Source organism: Stegostoma tigrinum, chromosome 27 (genome assembly GCF_030684315.1).
Source record: "Stegostoma tigrinum isolate sSteTig4 chromosome 27, sSteTig4.hap1, whole genome shotgun sequence".
NCBI lineage: Eukaryota > Metazoa > Chordata > Chondrichthyes > Orectolobiformes > Stegostomatidae > Stegostoma > Stegostoma tigrinum.
Genome location: NC_081380.1, coordinates 42,897,839 through 42,915,416, shown reverse-complemented (window position 1 = coordinate 42,915,416; position 17,578 = coordinate 42,897,839). Strand labels below are relative to the sequence as shown.

Genomic DNA, 17,578 nt, shown 5'->3' with positions numbered 1-17,578 from the left:
CTCTTATTTGGGAATATCTTTTAGATTTGCACGAGAAAGATTGGGATCACTTAGTAAGTTTGTATGTTAGAATCAGTTAAAAAAATGACAAGCATTTCAAAACTAGGCTGAATACTGTTTATTCAATACAGTATCACCCCAGGTGAGGAAGTATTTATATGAGCCTGCAATGCTAATGAACCACAGGTCTCTGGTGTCTAACTGACAGCTATGCTTTTGCACCAGCAAGTAGCAGTGCGAAGCATGAATTCAAGTGAGTGCTTTAACTGACACAATCGTTTAAGCTAGGCAGTGAGCCAAGTTGATAAACAGGTAAGAATTTATAGACTGTAGTCTTATTTTGCACATTTAACTGCTGAACATTTATAGAGTCAGAGTTATACAGCACGAAAACAAATCCTTTGGTCTAAATCACCCCTGCCAACCAGATATCCTAAACTGATCTAGTCCCATTTGCCAGCATTCAGCCCATATCTCTCTAAACCCTTCCTGTTCATGTACCCATCCAGGTGCCTTTTAAATGTTGTAATTGTATCTCCCTCCGTCACTTCATCTGGCAGCTCATTCCATACATGCACCTTGTTCTGCATGAAAAAGTTGCCCCTCAGGTCCCTTTTAAATCCTTCCTCTCTCACCCTAAACCTATGCCCTCAAATCTTGAGCTCCACTACACTGGGAATTTTGTTGTCATACTATCTGGTGAGGGAATAATAAAATGTCAGTAACAGCAGAAGTAATGACAGATGCTTTCTCCATGTGGGGAACCATCTTACTAATTAAAGTCTAGATAGGGAATTTTGTCACTGCTATCGAATTAGCATATATATATTTTTTTACAATGTATGTGATTTTTCAGACATAAAGGAAGTGATTTATTTGAGGCACCATTCTGATGTTCATTAGACCATGCAATTTCTCCAATCATCCTTCCCTCTCAATGACACATTAAAGTGTACTGCTGTTTAACAGCCATTGTTCTGCAGCACGCTGCCTGCCGAACACTACAAAAATGGTCCTATCTAGAGCAAAACCCAGGAAATTCTTGATTCTGCATACCAGTGTAGTTTAAAGCCAGGGGTATGAGTTAATGTACCAGGGAGGAATACAGATCCGAATGTATTACAGTTGTAAACCCAGCCAGCTATTATATTAAATAGATTCGACAAATCCTTCAATTGTTCATGAAGACTTTATTTTGGACCCATGATTGAGAGAAAACTACTTCTTCCAACTCTTTATCATATTCCCCACAAATGCCATAGGATTTGAAATTTTTTTTTTAAAAAATAGCTTCATGACTTTCACAATCCAAATCTCAGCTCTACGGTTGTGGGCAGCAAGCAGTATGGCAAGTGGCACTTCCCAACAAGAAAGAAGGAAAAGAATGACGGGAGAGGACACTGTAGGCTGTTCATGCGCATGTCCACGTAGCAGATCATAGGAAAGCATCAGCAACCAGCTGGAGACAAATTTTCCAGCTGACGTAGAAAGGATGTCCAAAAGATACATAAAAGGAATGCTTGAAAGATAGAAGTTGTTATTGGTTCACGTCTAATATTAATGTTGACCACCCAAAGTTGGTGGTGGTCTAAAATGTCGCTAATATGGGTGAAGTTTAAGCGAAAGAATAAGCAATGTTGGCAAACTACCTCTCCCCATCTGTTTTCTGGGCTTTCTGTCTCTGCTTTTCCAGGAATGGATCATAAATAGCCAATGTGATCTCTGATCCCTGTTGGACAAGTTCTGCAAAAATATTACACAAACAAAGTTAAATTATTTCAAATTCTTTCTGTTATTGCTGTGTATTACATTCTCCACATCTCACTTAAATGCTTTCCTAAAATTTTTTTCACAGGTTAGGTATGAACCATGACAGGGTAATCTGTTGCCAGGAAGGAGAGAGAATTGGGATGAAGGGAATACTCCCTTATTGACAGGATGTATGAACTGATGTTTCCTAAGTAACCCAAAGGAGTCCTTAGATTTTCAGTTTATACATTAAATGATTGGGATGAAAGGATAGAAAATATTTTCAAATCTTTAGATGACATTGTGCTAGATAGGTTCTTGATTAACAAAGAAGTCAAAGGTCACGGGGGAGACAGGAAAACAGAGTGATGTCAAAATCAGATCAGCCATGATTTTACTGAGCGGCTGAGCAGGGTCAAAGGGCTGGATTGTCTGCTCCTAGCTCATATATGCAGAAAATTACAAACGGACATGAATTTACCAGGAGACTAGGTAAATCTTTGGCAGATGGAGTTCAATATGAGGAAGTGTTAGGTAAGTCATTTTGAATCAGGCAAAGGTTATTCAGAAAGTTTTCTTAATATGATGGATTAGGGGCTGTAGGGGAGCAAAAACATTCAGGTGTCATTATACATGAACCACTAAAACAAAATGCTGAGGTTTAAAGTGTAAATGCAAAGGAGAGTTGATCTTTATTTCCAAAGAGATTGGAATTCAAAAGTGGTGAAATTGTGGTGTGTGTGTGTGTGTGTGTGTGTGTGTGTGTGTGTACGTACACGCACGCACAGAAATCTACGGGAATAGATTTAATCACAATTGGCAACCCTGAGCCAGAATGGTGTCAGGGTTAAAGGATAAATTGATGGCAGGCTCTACATACTAGGTTCGTATTCCCTCAAGATTAGGATCTGTGTTTGTCTAATTGAAGTCTATAAGGGGATTCAGTTGGGTAAAACAATTTCCTTTGCTGGGGAATCTAGTAAAAGGACAATTCTAAAATTTGAGCCCAGCCATTTATGAGTGAAATTAGAAAGCAGTTTTTCCAGATGAAAAAGTAGTGGGAATTTTAAGATCTCTCTTCAACAGGTACAAATGCTGGGGAACCATCACAGCTTTTAAGACATAGTAGGAACTGCCAATGCTGGAGAATCTGTGATAACACAGTGTGACGCTGGATGAACACAGCAGGCTAAGCAGCATCAGAGGAGCAGGAAAGTTTGACGTTTCAGGTCGAGACCCTTCTAAAGAAAAAGGGCCTCGGCCCAAAGCGTCAAACTTTCCTGCTCCTCTGATGCTGCTTGGCCTGCTGTGTTCATCCAGCTTCACACTGTGTTATCACAGCTTTTAAGACAGAGGTTTCTGGATCACCCACCACCCCCGCACAGTAAATGCAGACTGCAGATCCAGCAATTCCTTTATAGGAGATGTTCAAATAAAATTTCTTTTGCCAGTTAGTTTTGACCTCAGCCTGGATCCCAGAATGGATCCCACTTCACCCTTCCTGAGGTTCGGATGCCACATCTCAAACAATCAATCTGCCAACCTGCAAATGTGTGCCAGTTTCCAGTGACACCAGAAAGTGGGAACTCCAGCATAAGATTTTGCCTTTCTCAGCCTGGTTTCCCTTAGTCAGTCACCCTGTTTTGGGTCAGGTGAATACACTGCCCCCAAGCAAAGTAACAAGAAACTCCAGCGTGGCTGGGACCTGCTGTTTTCCTGGTCCCAGTGGAATGTGTACTCTTCTTCCAGACACCTAATGGAATACAGTCACCATCTACATGAATGATAGAACAATTTCAACACCATTGTATGTTCTTGTGCAATCTCACAGAAATGCAGACATTTGGAATTTGAAATTTTAGTAAAGTTAAAACCAGGAAGTGCCATTTAAAAGGATTAGTTTCTCTTGATCATCAAACACTTTAACTGACTAAGGGACTTACCAGTGTAGCTGCAAGGTGAATCTCCTTCAAGAACATTGTCTGGCGGCTTCCCAGGATGCAACGCAGTGACCAAACACTGTGGATTGGATGCCCACACCAATCTAGTAGCTTTGGTTTTCTGGTAAAATGTGTGTAACTTAACCCAGCCCATGGTCACTCCTCCAAAGTCTAAAGAATATAAATTTTCATGTGAATATCTTAATCTGTGAAAAAGACACATGCCCAAAAATGAAATCTCAAAATGAAAATCATATCAATCTTTACATCAGCTCAATTCAATTTGATGCTTCCAATGGAATTATGAAAAAAGTCAAAACACTTGATGGCACCGTTTGAAGCACAGACATATGATGTATTCTCTTAAATCAGGCTGAGTTAATGAATATGAACTTCTATAATTCTACAAATGCAAAACCTTAAAGGAAATCTTGAGCAAGCAAAGATCGTTTAAAACTCAAAAAGGTGATTCTGCTTGTTGTATCATTCTGTGATTATATTTTATCCGTACCTTAAAATGTTCTGATAGTATATTGAAAGTATTTACCTGAAAGTATCATATTTGCAGGTTTAATTGCACAAAACAAGTTATTGGGAATTATATCAATAAAGAAAAAAGAATTTGCATTTTTGTAGTATCTTTGACAACTTCAAGATATCCCAAAGCACTTAATGGCCAAGGGTGCATTTTTGAAGTGTAGTGACTGCTGTAATGGAAGCACATTGGAAAGTAGGACAAATCCAGACTATGGAGATTATGCTAAATCTTTACACTGCACCAGCCAACTGTACCTAGAATATTTTGCTGGGTCTCATTTGGTATAATCTTTGGGACATATAACACAAACACCTATCATCGCACCAGCACTGAAATTTGCATACCACATTATTCATTTGTGATAGGGAGAATATCTTCATAGCTTGACAATAGCATCCTGTTACTGGCAAAACTACATGTTGCTACTAGAAAGTAGCAGTGAAAGACAGTTCCAACTTTTGAGTTATCTTACCCTTCATTTTGAGGTACTGGGTACATTTCAGGACCGACGTGACAGCCTTATGCCCATTCATGAGTTTGTGTGATATAATGAGAAATTGTCTGATCAGCATAACAATTATCCACAGGTTGGCTTGATGCACCCTAATTCAGCATCACACTCACAGATAGAGGGTAGCTACAGCAGTTGAGCGGATTCTTGCTGGAAGAATAAGGTGCCTTTGAGCTGAGCAGTTCTCTGGGATTTCCACCTGCAGTGGTGATGGTGAGAAAACATATCTGGAGCATTTGAAGGACTCTCACGGGGGTTTAAAAAAAAGGGTATCTTTGATGAAAGGAGAGCTGATGAGAATGGAGAACAGATAGATAAAGGATTCATCAACTCAATGTAATCTCAGATTAGCTACTGAACGACAAGTAGGGTCAAGGGGCTGAATGGCCTACTCGTGTCCCTATTTATTATGGTCATAGGCTTTGTTCCTCATGTGTACTGTAAATAGTTCCTTGTTTAATCTTGATTACAATGGTTTTAAGATGTTTATTTTGTCCTGGTTTTTATTTTATGAAGAAAGGTTGAGAGCGATGCGAGCAGTCTTTTCAGAGCTACAAGAGTAAACAGTGCAAGAGGCCTTGGGATTTTTGAAAAAATAAGTGTTGGAACAATAGAAGCAGCCTGAATAGGTAGGGTCAAGCACGCACACAGCCAGGATTTTTAATTTTAGTTTTTCGGTAGCAGTTGTTGCTGGGAAGGCTGGGGGGGGGGGGGGGGGGGGGGGAGGTCTTGAAGCTGGGTTTGGAAGCTGCAACACATCTCTCCCTGCTACTCTCTCTCTCTCTCTCTTTCTCTCTCAGAGTTTTCTCAATGTTCTTCCTCCTGGTCTGGAGAATTGCCTCAGATACAATCAATTTTACTGAATTTTGCCTTTAGCCAAGGGTGTGTTTACAGGAAATTACCATAATGGAATACTTAATAGTAGTAGCTAATATATTTATTACTTTGTTAAGATTTTGATAGTTACAATTAAGCCAATTCTTTTATTTTGTCTATATTTCAACGATAGTGTAATAATAGTGTGTTTTTGATTAACATCAAGTAGTTTGACCAATCAAAATGCATCTGAACACAATATCTTACACTTACCTTTAAAATAAGAAAAAACTAGGGTCTAAACTATCTTTTGAATATATTTTTGGTCTGATCCATAACAAATGACCTGATGCAAATGAAATTTAAAAAATCTGTACTTCATGATCTTTGTACCCTCCATGTGTTCAAATTTCATGTTGCATAGGAAACAGAGAATAATAGTCAATGGATATATTTCGAACTGGAGGAAGGTTTGTGGTGAAGTTCTTCAGGGGTCGGTATTTGGACTTTTGCCTTTCCTGATATATGTATTAATGAATGCAGAAGACAATCTCAAAGTTTATGTACGATACAAAACTTGAAGCATTGTAAACTGTGAGGAGAATAGCACTGGGCTCCAAATGGATATAGACAAGTTGGTGGAGCAAGCAGATAGGTAGATGATAGACAATGTTCAATGCAGAGAAGTGTGAGGTAATGCATTTTCATAGGACATGGACATACAATAGAAAATAGCAACAGCAAGAGCTGAGAACCTGGATATGTACGTGCATACATCTCTGAAAGCGTCAGGACAGCTTGACAGAGCAGTTAATAAAGCATTCAGTATCCTGGGCTTTATAAAACAGAATAATGCAGTCCAAGAAAAAGGATTCTGCACTCATGTTGTTCAGCCCCAGCTGGAGTACTGTGTCCGTTTCTGGGTGCCACAGTATAAGAAGGATGTGAATGCACTGTGCAGAGTGCAGAAAGGATATACAAAATGGTTTCAGGAATGAGAAACTTCATTTAGGAGGACAGATCAGAGAGGTTGGGATTGCTTCCTTTGAGAGAAGAAAGCTAAGAGATTTGATAGCAGTTTTCAAATCTCAAGAAGTCTGGACAGAGTAGATAGAAAGAAACTGTTCAGGCTGGTAAAAGGACAGAGTACAAGATGCCAAAGATTTAAAGTGATTAGCAAACTACATAATGTGTTGTGAGAGAAAACTTATTCACTCAAGTGATTTGGGTCTGGAGTGCGTTATCTGGAAGGGTGGCAGAGGCAGAGTCAATTGAGGTTATCAAGAGAGCATTAGATGATCATTTGAATAGATGCAATATGTAAGGGTTTGGGGAAAAGGCAGATGAATGGCACTAAGTCATAATGCTTTTTGGAGAGTCAGTGGAGACTTGATGGGCTGAATGGCCTCCTTCTGCATCATTACAATTCTGTGATTCTGCTGCAGTGCAGGCTTGTAGTATAGAGCGAACATTGGTCATGGACTTAAAATATTTACATTCCGTTCTTCCCTCCAAAGACCTATTTAGTATAACAGAATTTTCTGTTTACGTTTCACATTTCCAGCATCCTCAGTAGCTCTTCTTTGTAATTATTGTGAGAGCGCGTGTGAGAGAGCGCGCGTGTGGGAGAGAGCGCGCGCGTGTGAGAGAGCGCGCGCGTGTGAGAGAGCGCGCGCGTGTGAGAGAGCGCGCGCGTGTGAGAGAGCGCGCGCGTGTGAGAGAGCGCGCGCGTGTGAGAGAGCGCGCGCGTGTGAGACAGCGCGCGCGTGTGAGACAGCGCGCGCGTGTGAGACAGCGCGCGCGTGTGAGAGAGCGCGCGCGTGTGAGAGAGCGCGCGCGTGTGAGAGAATGTGTGTGTGTGAGCGAGTGTGTGAGAGCGAGTGTGTGAGAGAGCGAGTGTGAGAGAGCGAGTGTGAGAGAGCGAGTGTGTATGTGAGAGTGTGCGTGTGTGTGAGAGAGAGTGAGACATGACTGGTAGTGGTTTAACCTGAGGGTCACCATGCCTCAAGTGAGGGGTAAAGATGAAAAGGCAGGAATTGAACTCTGCATTGCGAACCAGCTCAGCTACAGATATAAATGTAAAAGAAATATCAATATAAACATTAAAAAATTTACATAATCCACCAAAAAACAAATGGTTATGTCAATATGCAAGCAAATCATCAATAGTGTTGTTCATGATTAGGTCAGATAGAGTCACTGAGTCATGCAGCATGGAAACAGACCCTTTCATCCAACTCGTCCACACCAACCATGAAGGGTGGCTAATGTTTTGCCTTTAATTAAGGACAAGTCTGGGAACTATAGATCTGAGTCTAACATTGGTGGTGGGTAAGTTGTTGGAAGGGTTTTTGAAAGATGTAAATTACATGTATTTGGAGAGGCAAGGAATGATTGGGCATAGTCAGCATGGTTTTATGCGAGGGAAATCGTGTGTCGAAAACTTGATTGAGCTTTTTGAGGAAATATCCAAAAAGATTGATGAGGGCAGAGCAGTAGATGTTTTTTACTTGGACTTTAATAAAGCCCTTGATAAGGTTCTGCAAGGTAGACTAACTGGTAAAGTTGGGTCACGTGGGATTCAGGGTGAGCTTACCAATTGGATGCAAAATTGGCTTTATGGTAGGAGACAGAGGGTGGTGGTGGAGGGTTGTTTTTTTGAACTAGGGAATGTGACCAGCGGTATTCCACAGGGATCGATACTGGGTTCACCTCTGTTTGTCATTTAAAATAAATGATCTGGATGAGAATATAGGAGGCACAATTAGACAGTTTGCAGATACCACCAAAATTGGTGGCGTTGTGGACAGTGAGGGAGGTTATTTAAGATTACAAAAGAGATCTTGATCAATTGGGTCAATAGGCTGACGAGTGGCAGACAGAGTTTAATTTGGATAAATGCAAGGTAATACATTTTGGTAAAACAAAAATGGGCGGCACTTATTCAATTAATGGTCAGGTCCTGGGTAATGTTGTAGAACAGAGAGAGACCAGGTACATAATTCTTTGAAATTTGCATCACAGGTGGATACAGTGGTTAAGAAAGCATTTAGCATGCCTTCATCGGTCAGGCCACTGGAGTGTAGGAGTTGTATAGCACATTGATGAGGTCTCTTCTGGAGTACTGTATGCAGTTCTGGTCGCCTTGTTATAGGGTGTTATTAAAACAGAGAGGGTTCAGAAAAGATTTACCAGGATGTTACAGGGAATGGAGGGTTTGAGTTATCAACATAGGCTGGATAGCCTGGGACTTTTCTCAGCGCAATGTAGGAAGTTGAGGGGTGACCTTATTTAGGTTTATAAAATCGTGAGGGGCATAGATTAGGTGAATATTAAAGGTCTTTTCCCTAAGGTAGGGGAGTTCAAAACAAGGGGGCATATTTTTAAGGTGAGAGGAGAAAGGACACCAGGGGAAAATTTTTTAATACAGCGAATGGTTAATGTGTGGCATGAACTGTCAGAAGAAGTGGTGGATGCAAGTAAAGTTACAACATTTAAGACACATTTGGATAAGTACATGAAAAGGAAAAGTTTGGAGGGATGTGGGCCGAATACAGGCAGGTAGACTAGGTTAGTTTGGGAACATGATCAGCATGTTTTAGTTGCATTAAAGGGTTTGTTTCCATGCTTTGACTCGATAACTCCCCCACCCTTTGGGAATATTGAGGTGTGAGACCACAGACTTTGTTGGATTAGAGAGAGCCAGATTAGGGAGCTACAACCTCTACTAGACCAAGCTCTGTTTAAATTACTGCAAATAAACATGGTGAGGTCAATCAGGGTTCAGTTGCTACTTGGTGAGTTGAGGAAAATTTGAAATTTGTAAGATAGAAAAATACAAATCAAATGCATAAAAGCGTGTATCAATTACTTTAAAATGCTTAGAAGGAGCACCACATTGTTTTTTTTCCCCAAATCATATCCTCTTAATGCAGGTACCTTTCACATTGGGAGAATACAGCAGTCTAATAATCATATATGGCTGGTCCTCGGTTGGATCCGTGACTTTGAATATGGATGGATCAAGTAGCTCAAACTCAAATTTTTCTGATACAGAAAACATAATAAAATTCAAATATTTTTCACTTTAATTAACTGTGAAATGAGAAAAGAAATTGTTGTAAAATCAATCATCTTTGGAATTCATAACTTTAATCACTGTTTGAATGTTTAAATAATTAACTTCTGTTTATATAGTGGTTTTATGTCCATCTTGGAAAAATAAACAATTTGATAGGTTAGATAGAGAGACATTATTACCTTAGATGTCGAAACAAAAGGAATAACCTGAAAATTAACAGTAGACTGTACAAAGGTTATGTCTTCATGCGAAGGGTTCTGGAAATCTGAAACTCCTGTTCCAAAAGACTGAATGGTTATGACCAGTTGAAAATTTCAAAACTGAAATTGATTAATTTTTGCCAGGCAGGGATATTAAGGGGTAGGAGCCAAGGTGGGTGGATTTAGTTGAGCTACAGATGAACAGTAAACTAACTGAACAACAAAACAAGCTTGAACTGCTGAATCTTCTTCTCATGTTCCTATGTACCTTTTAGAAATGCCTCAAAGCACTTCGCACACAAGAATTAGTAATGTTTTGCTGCACAGCGTCTCAATGCTTAGACAGACAGCAAGATAAATCAGAAGTCAGAGGGAGGAATTTGTTGAGTACAGCCTCGCAAAGATCTCATAGATGTGTTAATAATACACAAGGCACCAGCTGTTAGATGTTGAAGCATTCAGTAAGGAATCACAGAAAAAAAAATCTATGTACAGACATAAGGAATCAAGGAAGGCCATTTTTTCCCCTCTGTTCTTTCAAGGTAAATGAGTATTACTGGAAAGATCAATATTTATTCTCCATCCCCAAATGCCCTCAAAATGACAGTGGTGAGTTCCATATTATCTTACCGATTCTAAATTTTGGAATGCCCTATCTGAAACCATTGTCTTCCACAAATAGATAGCAACAGTTCTCAAGGGCAACTGAAGAGTGGCAATAAATGTTTGACTTCTCACTGATGCACGCTTCCCAAAGAATGATTCAAAAAAAGTAGTTAGAAAACAGGTAACAAACAGAAAGTATGTTTTCTTGTTGCCAAAATAATGTTTACATCCAACTCCTACCATCAAACCTGAGAGCAATTTCACTCATTGTTGCCTCCTTGGGTGTTCTTTCTTCATTTCTATTCAAGAGAGTTGGTTTACGAAGAGAGGTCTTTGAGTGCAATATCAAGTTATTGTAGAATATCGAAACAGTTAACTTCACATCAAGGGGATTAAAGTCCTTCCGCCACACCTAAAGAGAAACATAAACAGTGCATCAAGAATAAACTTCTACATCCAGTACTCTAGAATATTAAGGAATGTGCAAGTATAAAATAAATCAAACATCATTGCATAAATTGAAAGAGCCTAAAATTGCTTAGAGAGACAACAAGATAAATCAGAAGATACAGGGAGAATTTCTGGAGTAGACCTGTGCAAAATAGCTGCAAAGATCAGAAAAATGCAGGCATGCTGTTCATAATTTTCTGCCTTTTAAAATTAACAGATGGGAAATCTTGGCTGGCATATCCATCAGTTCCTAAAATGCACCTCCATTGGTTGACTCTTACACTGGTAGCACACATTCAAGAAATTAGCATTAACTTCCAGATGATATATGGAGACTGCTTAAGATTCATGAGCACATTACTCAAGTTATAATTTTATATCCTACTGCACAGTGATTATAGCTTTCACACTAACTACATTATGACTCTTAATATAGAAACATAGAATTTTCAAGTTAGAAAAAGGACTATGTTGTGGAAGTGGCAGATGAACAAATGGCTAAATTAATCCTGTAGGTACATCCCAAATTATTGCCCAATTCCTCCTGTTCAAAGGCAGCAGACTCTCAATCAATTAATACAAAAGGACATTGTTGTTCCTTGCTGTATGACTCTATGTTGTAACAAATTAGTCCTTTTTCCTTTGTTCCAGTATGAAGACATATGACTTGTTTATTTGGATATGAGATTAATTACCTCTGACATGGATTTCAACAATATTAGTTTTACTGAAATATTCTTTAGTCCAATAGGAAGGATCTCACCAATACTGATTTTAAGATTCGTGTCATTGGTGATACCTAAATACAAGCAAAACAAACAGTAACCGAGGTAGTAAATATTTCTAAAATAAAGTCAGATTCAATAAAAGCAGTGTTTAATATCACCAAAATGTAAGCCACCTGTAATAAGAGATAGCAAGCACAGGGGAACACAATAGCACAAGCAGGAAAGAATTTGTCAACTTCATGCCACTTCAGAGTGGTGCAACGCAGATTTCCTTAGGGACAGGCAGCCTGCAGGTCACTAGATCGGTTGCTTCTTTGATATCATAAAGGAATGTGCTGCAGTCACACAGACAGCAGCTTTCCACCTTCCAGCCCTCAGGGAACTGTAGTCTGTGTAGTGGTGCAGTGCAAACAAATTTTTCATTATTGATTTAGAACATTAATTCTAACACATGTTCAAGAACTAAAGCATGCCCTCTCATAATGAAGTAATAAAAGCTTGTGCTTATGATCTTGGCAATCTATTAAGTTGCTGATTTTAGCTGTTAGTGTAAGGATGTTTAACAAATCGGATATGATTTTTAAAAATTCTTTCATGTGATGTGGGCATTCCTTGCAAGCATAAAATTTAAAGCAAATCACTGTAGATGCTGGAAATTTGAAATAAAATCTGAAAATACAATGAAAATTCAGCAGGTCTGGCAAAACCTTTGGAGAGAGAAATAATATTAAGATTTCAAGTTCAAAGATGATATCAGACTTGCTGTGATTTTCTCATTTCAGGCTGGAAATGTGTAGCACATTCTTAATAATCCTTGAGAAGGATGGCAGATTCCCTTCTCTACAGTATACTAGTGAACCAGATGGATTTTTAAACACAATCACACTTGTCATATAAGCAACTAGGGTACTGAAATTCTGAAGAAATGTCTGATAAAATAAATTCATGCTGATAATACTGTGAAATTTCTCATTTGGTCTTGGGCATGGGAAACTCCCATGTAGCCCTTAATTCTGCTTCTCTATGTGCTGCTTGGCCTTGTCCCGTATTTTTGGCTCAAATAAAACACTTCTACCTTGGCAAATTCACGCTTGGCCAAGTTTATGACCAAATTGGCCCTTTATGACCAATCAAACAATTTGTACAAGTGTTGTGGATATTCCTCCCAGGTTTAGCTGAACCCAACTACATCATCTATATATGCAACACAGTTGCATGGTCCTTCAAATAGCGATACTGTTGCAAAGTTGTCACATTTTTGATTTCAAATGGCATGTCTTTACATTGATAAAGTCCATCCAGTGTTAGAAAAGCTCTATCAGTCAATGGAACTTGCCAAAATCCCTTTAAAATTTGGAATCACAGAATCAGACATGAATCTGCCTTTGTTACTGCATTAACTTTGTGATAATCTATACACGACTGTTGTTATCCATTTGGTTTGGGCAACATCACAACAGGCGAGCTAATGTGATTTGGTTCAAAACATCATTGTCCATTACGAACTTAATCAATTCCCTCACCTAGGCTAACTTCTCTGGTTCATGAATGTAAGCATGCTGTGGCCAAAACCTTTACATAAATAAATTCAGGAGTCTGTAATGGCTTTCATAAATCATCCTGATTATTTTCTGAAATATAGCATAATATTCCATCTAACTTTTCAATACCTCCATATGAGCCAATCTGTTACCAAAGAGTTGACTACAAAATTTTAAATTTTTGATTCTTTCTTGAATTGCTTGGAAAATTTAACATCATTCTCTATTTTTTTTACAAGCATAAACATACTTCTGCCCCAAATATTCTACCCATTAGCCTGGTCCAAGATCACCATCTGGGTCAGTACCATCTCCATGGTCTGGAGGAATGGCTAGCAATATTGCAGGGCAGTCAATTACATTCTCTGCTCCATCAAGACAAGTGCCACACACTTCTCTCTGCCGCTTCACACTCATAATACTCACTTCTACAGTAGTTCATTTTCAGTCAGTCTGTGTTGCCTGCAATTCCTTGCACTATCACTAACCCTGCATGCTCAGTCTCTCTGAACAACTGTGTCCTCTACCTAAACCAGGTCTAACAGTTGTGTAACTTAATTTTACCTCACTCAATCCTTCCACTTCACTTAGTCAAAGGGAAGACAACCCATGAGGGGGTAACCAGGACTGGATGGGTGGAAGGATGCTCCTCAGCCCTTATGAGGAGAGAATCCAGGACTTCACAGGAGAAGATCAGGGATCCATCCTGTGGGGATGCTGAAACATATGTGCCTCACCAATAAGTAAAGACCATGCTTCAATCTACTGCAACTCTCACAGTACCCCTGCTGTTAGTATCATTCTTTAACCACTTTAACCATTGTCTGTGGTGACCTCTCTCCCTTTTGTCTGGTACATACTGCTGGCATTTCCACAAAATACAGAGAAATGGTCAGTTCCCCCAAAAGCCATTTCCTCAACTTCCGAGGATGAGATTACTGAGGCATTCAAGCCAGCAGCAGTAAGTCTGTCTCCTGCAAGTCCAGCAGCTCAGATACAGACACCTCAGTGGGAACATCACATTGAGAAAGCTTGGGAGCACATACTGGAGAGCACCTCACAATGAAAGGTCCGCAGCTGGCTGAGAAAGAAATCTTCAAGCCACTGGCACTCTGGGGACTTTCACAGACCCGACACCTGCTCAGCCCCAAGCAGGAGAGGAATCTGTGTTGTTAGAAATCAGGGACTTCATCCACATGGGCAAACTGAGGAAGAGGACCAGCAGAAATGTAAGTGGGATGCAATAGCCCTCATTGCGCAGAGGCTGCAAGTCAAATAACAAATTTCCAAACATTTTTTCACCATTGATGGAACATATCTGAAATGAAAACCATGTCTTCCCTCTTCTTGTCATACGATGTAGGAAGACAAATGAAATTTAAAGCTATATATCATTCTTCCACTTCAGAACTCATGTTTCCAAATAATAATACATTATGAGCTTTCATCACATTGTGAAAATGACAGTTGTACCTTTCAATGACACGTTGTTCTTTGTGAATATTCCTTTCAGAGTCCTGCAGGTTAAATGTTTCAATAATTGCAATTAAAATTAACATCATTTCAAATAAAATTTCATAATAATTCTACAGATCATTAAGCACTTAGAATTTCTGAGCACCTGCAAGGCTATCGTGTTCAAAGACAAATAAATAAAAGGAAATTATTTGGTTAGATAGTATAGTAAGCATTCCGGTATATACAGTTAGAATTATGGTTGGGATCAGATGATGTGTTTGAAGATACATAATCATAAAATTATGCTGCCTGTTTCAGGTAGTTCTTGTATGTGCTTAGAAGGGCATGTCAAAATGGCAGCCTTCATGCGGATCACATCCAACAATCACCCAGTTTGGTCGAGGCATGTAGGCTTAAAATTGTCTGTTGAATGGCTAATGAGCTGAGTATTGGAATCAGCAGCAAGGCCCACCGGAGTCCAACACTTTCCAACACTCACTATTCTGGTTCATCAGTGAAGAATGACCATTTGTACAAGACTGAAGAAATAAATCCTGACATATCTTGGAGGTGTCAGTTTGTCTTCCTGGCCATCAGTTTTGTATGTCAATCTTTCACGAGATGGCTGGGTATAGATAGAAGATGAGGGAGGGTACAGCATAATGGGGAAGCAAGAGTGAACAGCATATATTTACTGCTAAAAACCTCTGCTGCATTATCATTACTATGTACAGAGTAGTGCTTTTATTATAGATTATTTTAGAAGTACAATGTTCCAACATGTTTGAAGGACACAAAGGGCCAGTGGCACCACAAACAGTTGGTTCTTTAGAGTGACAAATTTAATTAGTGCTAATACTTTAAAAAAGACTTGTGTTTGCAGAGCAGTTTATCTGTTCTCAGAAATATTTTAAAATATTCTGCATACAATGAATTTATTTGGAATACAGGTGTCTACTATTCTAAAGATAAATATGGAACTAACAGCAGATAACTAAAATGCTGATAACTGCATCTATTAATGTTCAGATTCAGTCTCCATGTTCGGAGTTCAAATGGAAGATCAAATAGAAGTAAAATAGTAGACCAAGATAATAAAATGTGAGGCTGGATGAACACAGCAGGCCAAGCAGCATCTCAGGAGCACAAAAGCTGACGTTTCGGGCCTAGACCCTTCATCAGAGAGGGGGATGGGGGGAGGGAACTGGAATAAATAGGGAGAGAGGGGGAGGCGGACCGAAGATGGAGAGCAAAGAAGATAGGTGGAGAGGGTGTAGGTGGGGAGGTAGGGAGGGGATAGGTCAGTCCAGGGAAGACGGACAGGTCAAGGAGGTGGGATGAGGTTAGTAGGTAGCTGGGGGTGCGGCTGGGGGTGGGAGGAAGGGATGGGTGAGAGGAAGAACCGGTTAGGGAGGCAGAGACAGGTTGGACTGGTTTTGGGATGCAGTGGGTGGGGGGGAAGAGCTGGGCTGGTTGTGTGGTGCAGTGGGGGGAGGGGATGAACTGGGCTGGTTTAGGGATGCAGTGGGGGAAGGGGAGATTTTGAAACTGGTGAAGTCCACATTGATACCATATGGCTGCAGGGTTCCCAGGCGGAATATGAGTTGCTGTTCCTGCAACCTTCGGGTGGCATCATTGTGGCAGTGCAGGAGGCCCATGATGGACATGTCATCAAGAGAATGGGAGGGGGAGTGGAAATGGTTTGCGACTGGGAGGTGCAGTTGTTTGTTGCGAACTGAGCGGAGGTGTTCTGCAAAGCGGTCCCCAAGCCTCCGCTTGGTTTCCCCAATGTAGAGAAAGCCGCACCGGGTACAGTGGATGCAGTATACCACATTGGCAGATGTGCAGGTGAACCTCTGCTTAATGTGGAATGTCATCTTGGGGCCTGGGATGGGGGTGAGGGAGGAGGTGTGGGGACAAGTGTAGCATTTCCTGCGGTTGCAGGGGAAGGTGCCGGGTGTGGTGGGGTTGGAGGGCAGTGTGGAGCGAACAAGGGAGTCACGGAGAGAGTGGTCTCTCCGGAAAGCAGACAGGGGTGGGGATGGAAAAATGTCTTGGGTGGTGGGGTCGGATTGTAAATGGCGGAAGTGTCGGAGGATAATGCGTTGTATCCGGAGGTTGGTAGGGTGGTGTGTGAGAACGAGGGGGATCCTCTTGGGGCGGTTGTGGCGGGGGCGGGGTGTGAGGGATGTGTCGCGGGAAATGCGGGAGACGCGGTCAAGGGCGTTCTCAATCACCGTGGGGGGGAAGTTGCGGTCCTTAAAGAACTTGGACATCTGGGATGTGCGGGAGTGGAATGTCTTATCGTGGGAGCAGATGCGGCGGAGGCGGAGGAATTGGGAATAGGGGATGGAGTTTTTGCAGGAGGGTGGGTGGGAGGAGGTGTATTCTAGGTAGCTGTGGGAGTCGGTGGGCTTGAAATGGACATCAGTTACAAGCTGGTTGCCTGAGATGGAGACTGAGAGGTCCAGGAAGGTGAGGGATGTGCTGGAGATGGCCCAGGTGAACTGAAGGTTGGGGTGGAAGGTGTTGGTGAAGTGGATGAACTGTTCGAGCTCCTCTGGGGAGCAAGAGGCGGCGCCGATACAGTCATCAATGTACCGGAGGAAGAGGTGGGGTTTGGGGCCTGTGTAGGTGCGGAAGATGGACTGTTCCACGTAACCTACAAAGAGGCAGGCATAGCTGGGGCCCATGCGGGTGCCCATGGCCACCCCCTTAGTCTGTAGGAAGTGGGAGGAGTCAAAAGAGAAGTTGTTGAGTGTGAGGACGAGTTCCGCTAGGCGGATGAGAGTGTCGGTGGAGGGGGCCTGGTCGGGCCTGCGGGACAGGAAGAAGCGGAGGGCCTTGAGGCCATCTCCATGCGGAATGCAGGTGTACAGGGACTGGACGTCCATGGTGAATATGAGGTGTTGGGGGCCAGGGAATTGGAAGTCCTGGAGGAGGTGGAGGGCGTGGGTGGT

At 41.2% G+C, this 17,578-nt stretch overlaps 1 protein-coding gene across 12 annotated transcripts in view; it reads right to left on the bottom strand.

The window, feature by feature from the left end:
• LOC125464605 (uncharacterized) overlaps nt 1–17,578 on the bottom strand; it is a 117,802-nt gene that overhangs the window by 44,532 nt on the left and 55,692 nt on the right. For 11 of the 12 annotated variants that reach the window (XR_007250055.2, XM_048557192.2, XM_048557195.2 and 8 more), the window contains 6 exons: nt 14,634–14,677; nt 11,587–11,690; nt 10,682–10,853; nt 9,494–9,601; nt 3,693–3,860; nt 1,650–1,743 (listed from right to left, as the gene is read on the bottom strand). Coding sequence is in view for 11 of the 12 variants with exons in the window: in XM_048557192.2 (XP_048413149.2) it covers nt 1,650–1,743; nt 3,693–3,860; nt 9,494–9,601; nt 10,682–10,853; nt 11,587–11,690; nt 14,634–14,677 (690 nt within the window). In the remaining variant the exon portion in view is untranslated. The remainder of the gene's footprint in view (nt 1–1,649; nt 1,744–3,692; nt 3,861–9,493; nt 9,602–10,681; nt 10,854–11,586; nt 11,691–14,633; nt 14,678–17,578) is intronic. The other variant, XM_048557196.2, reaches the window with a different exon arrangement.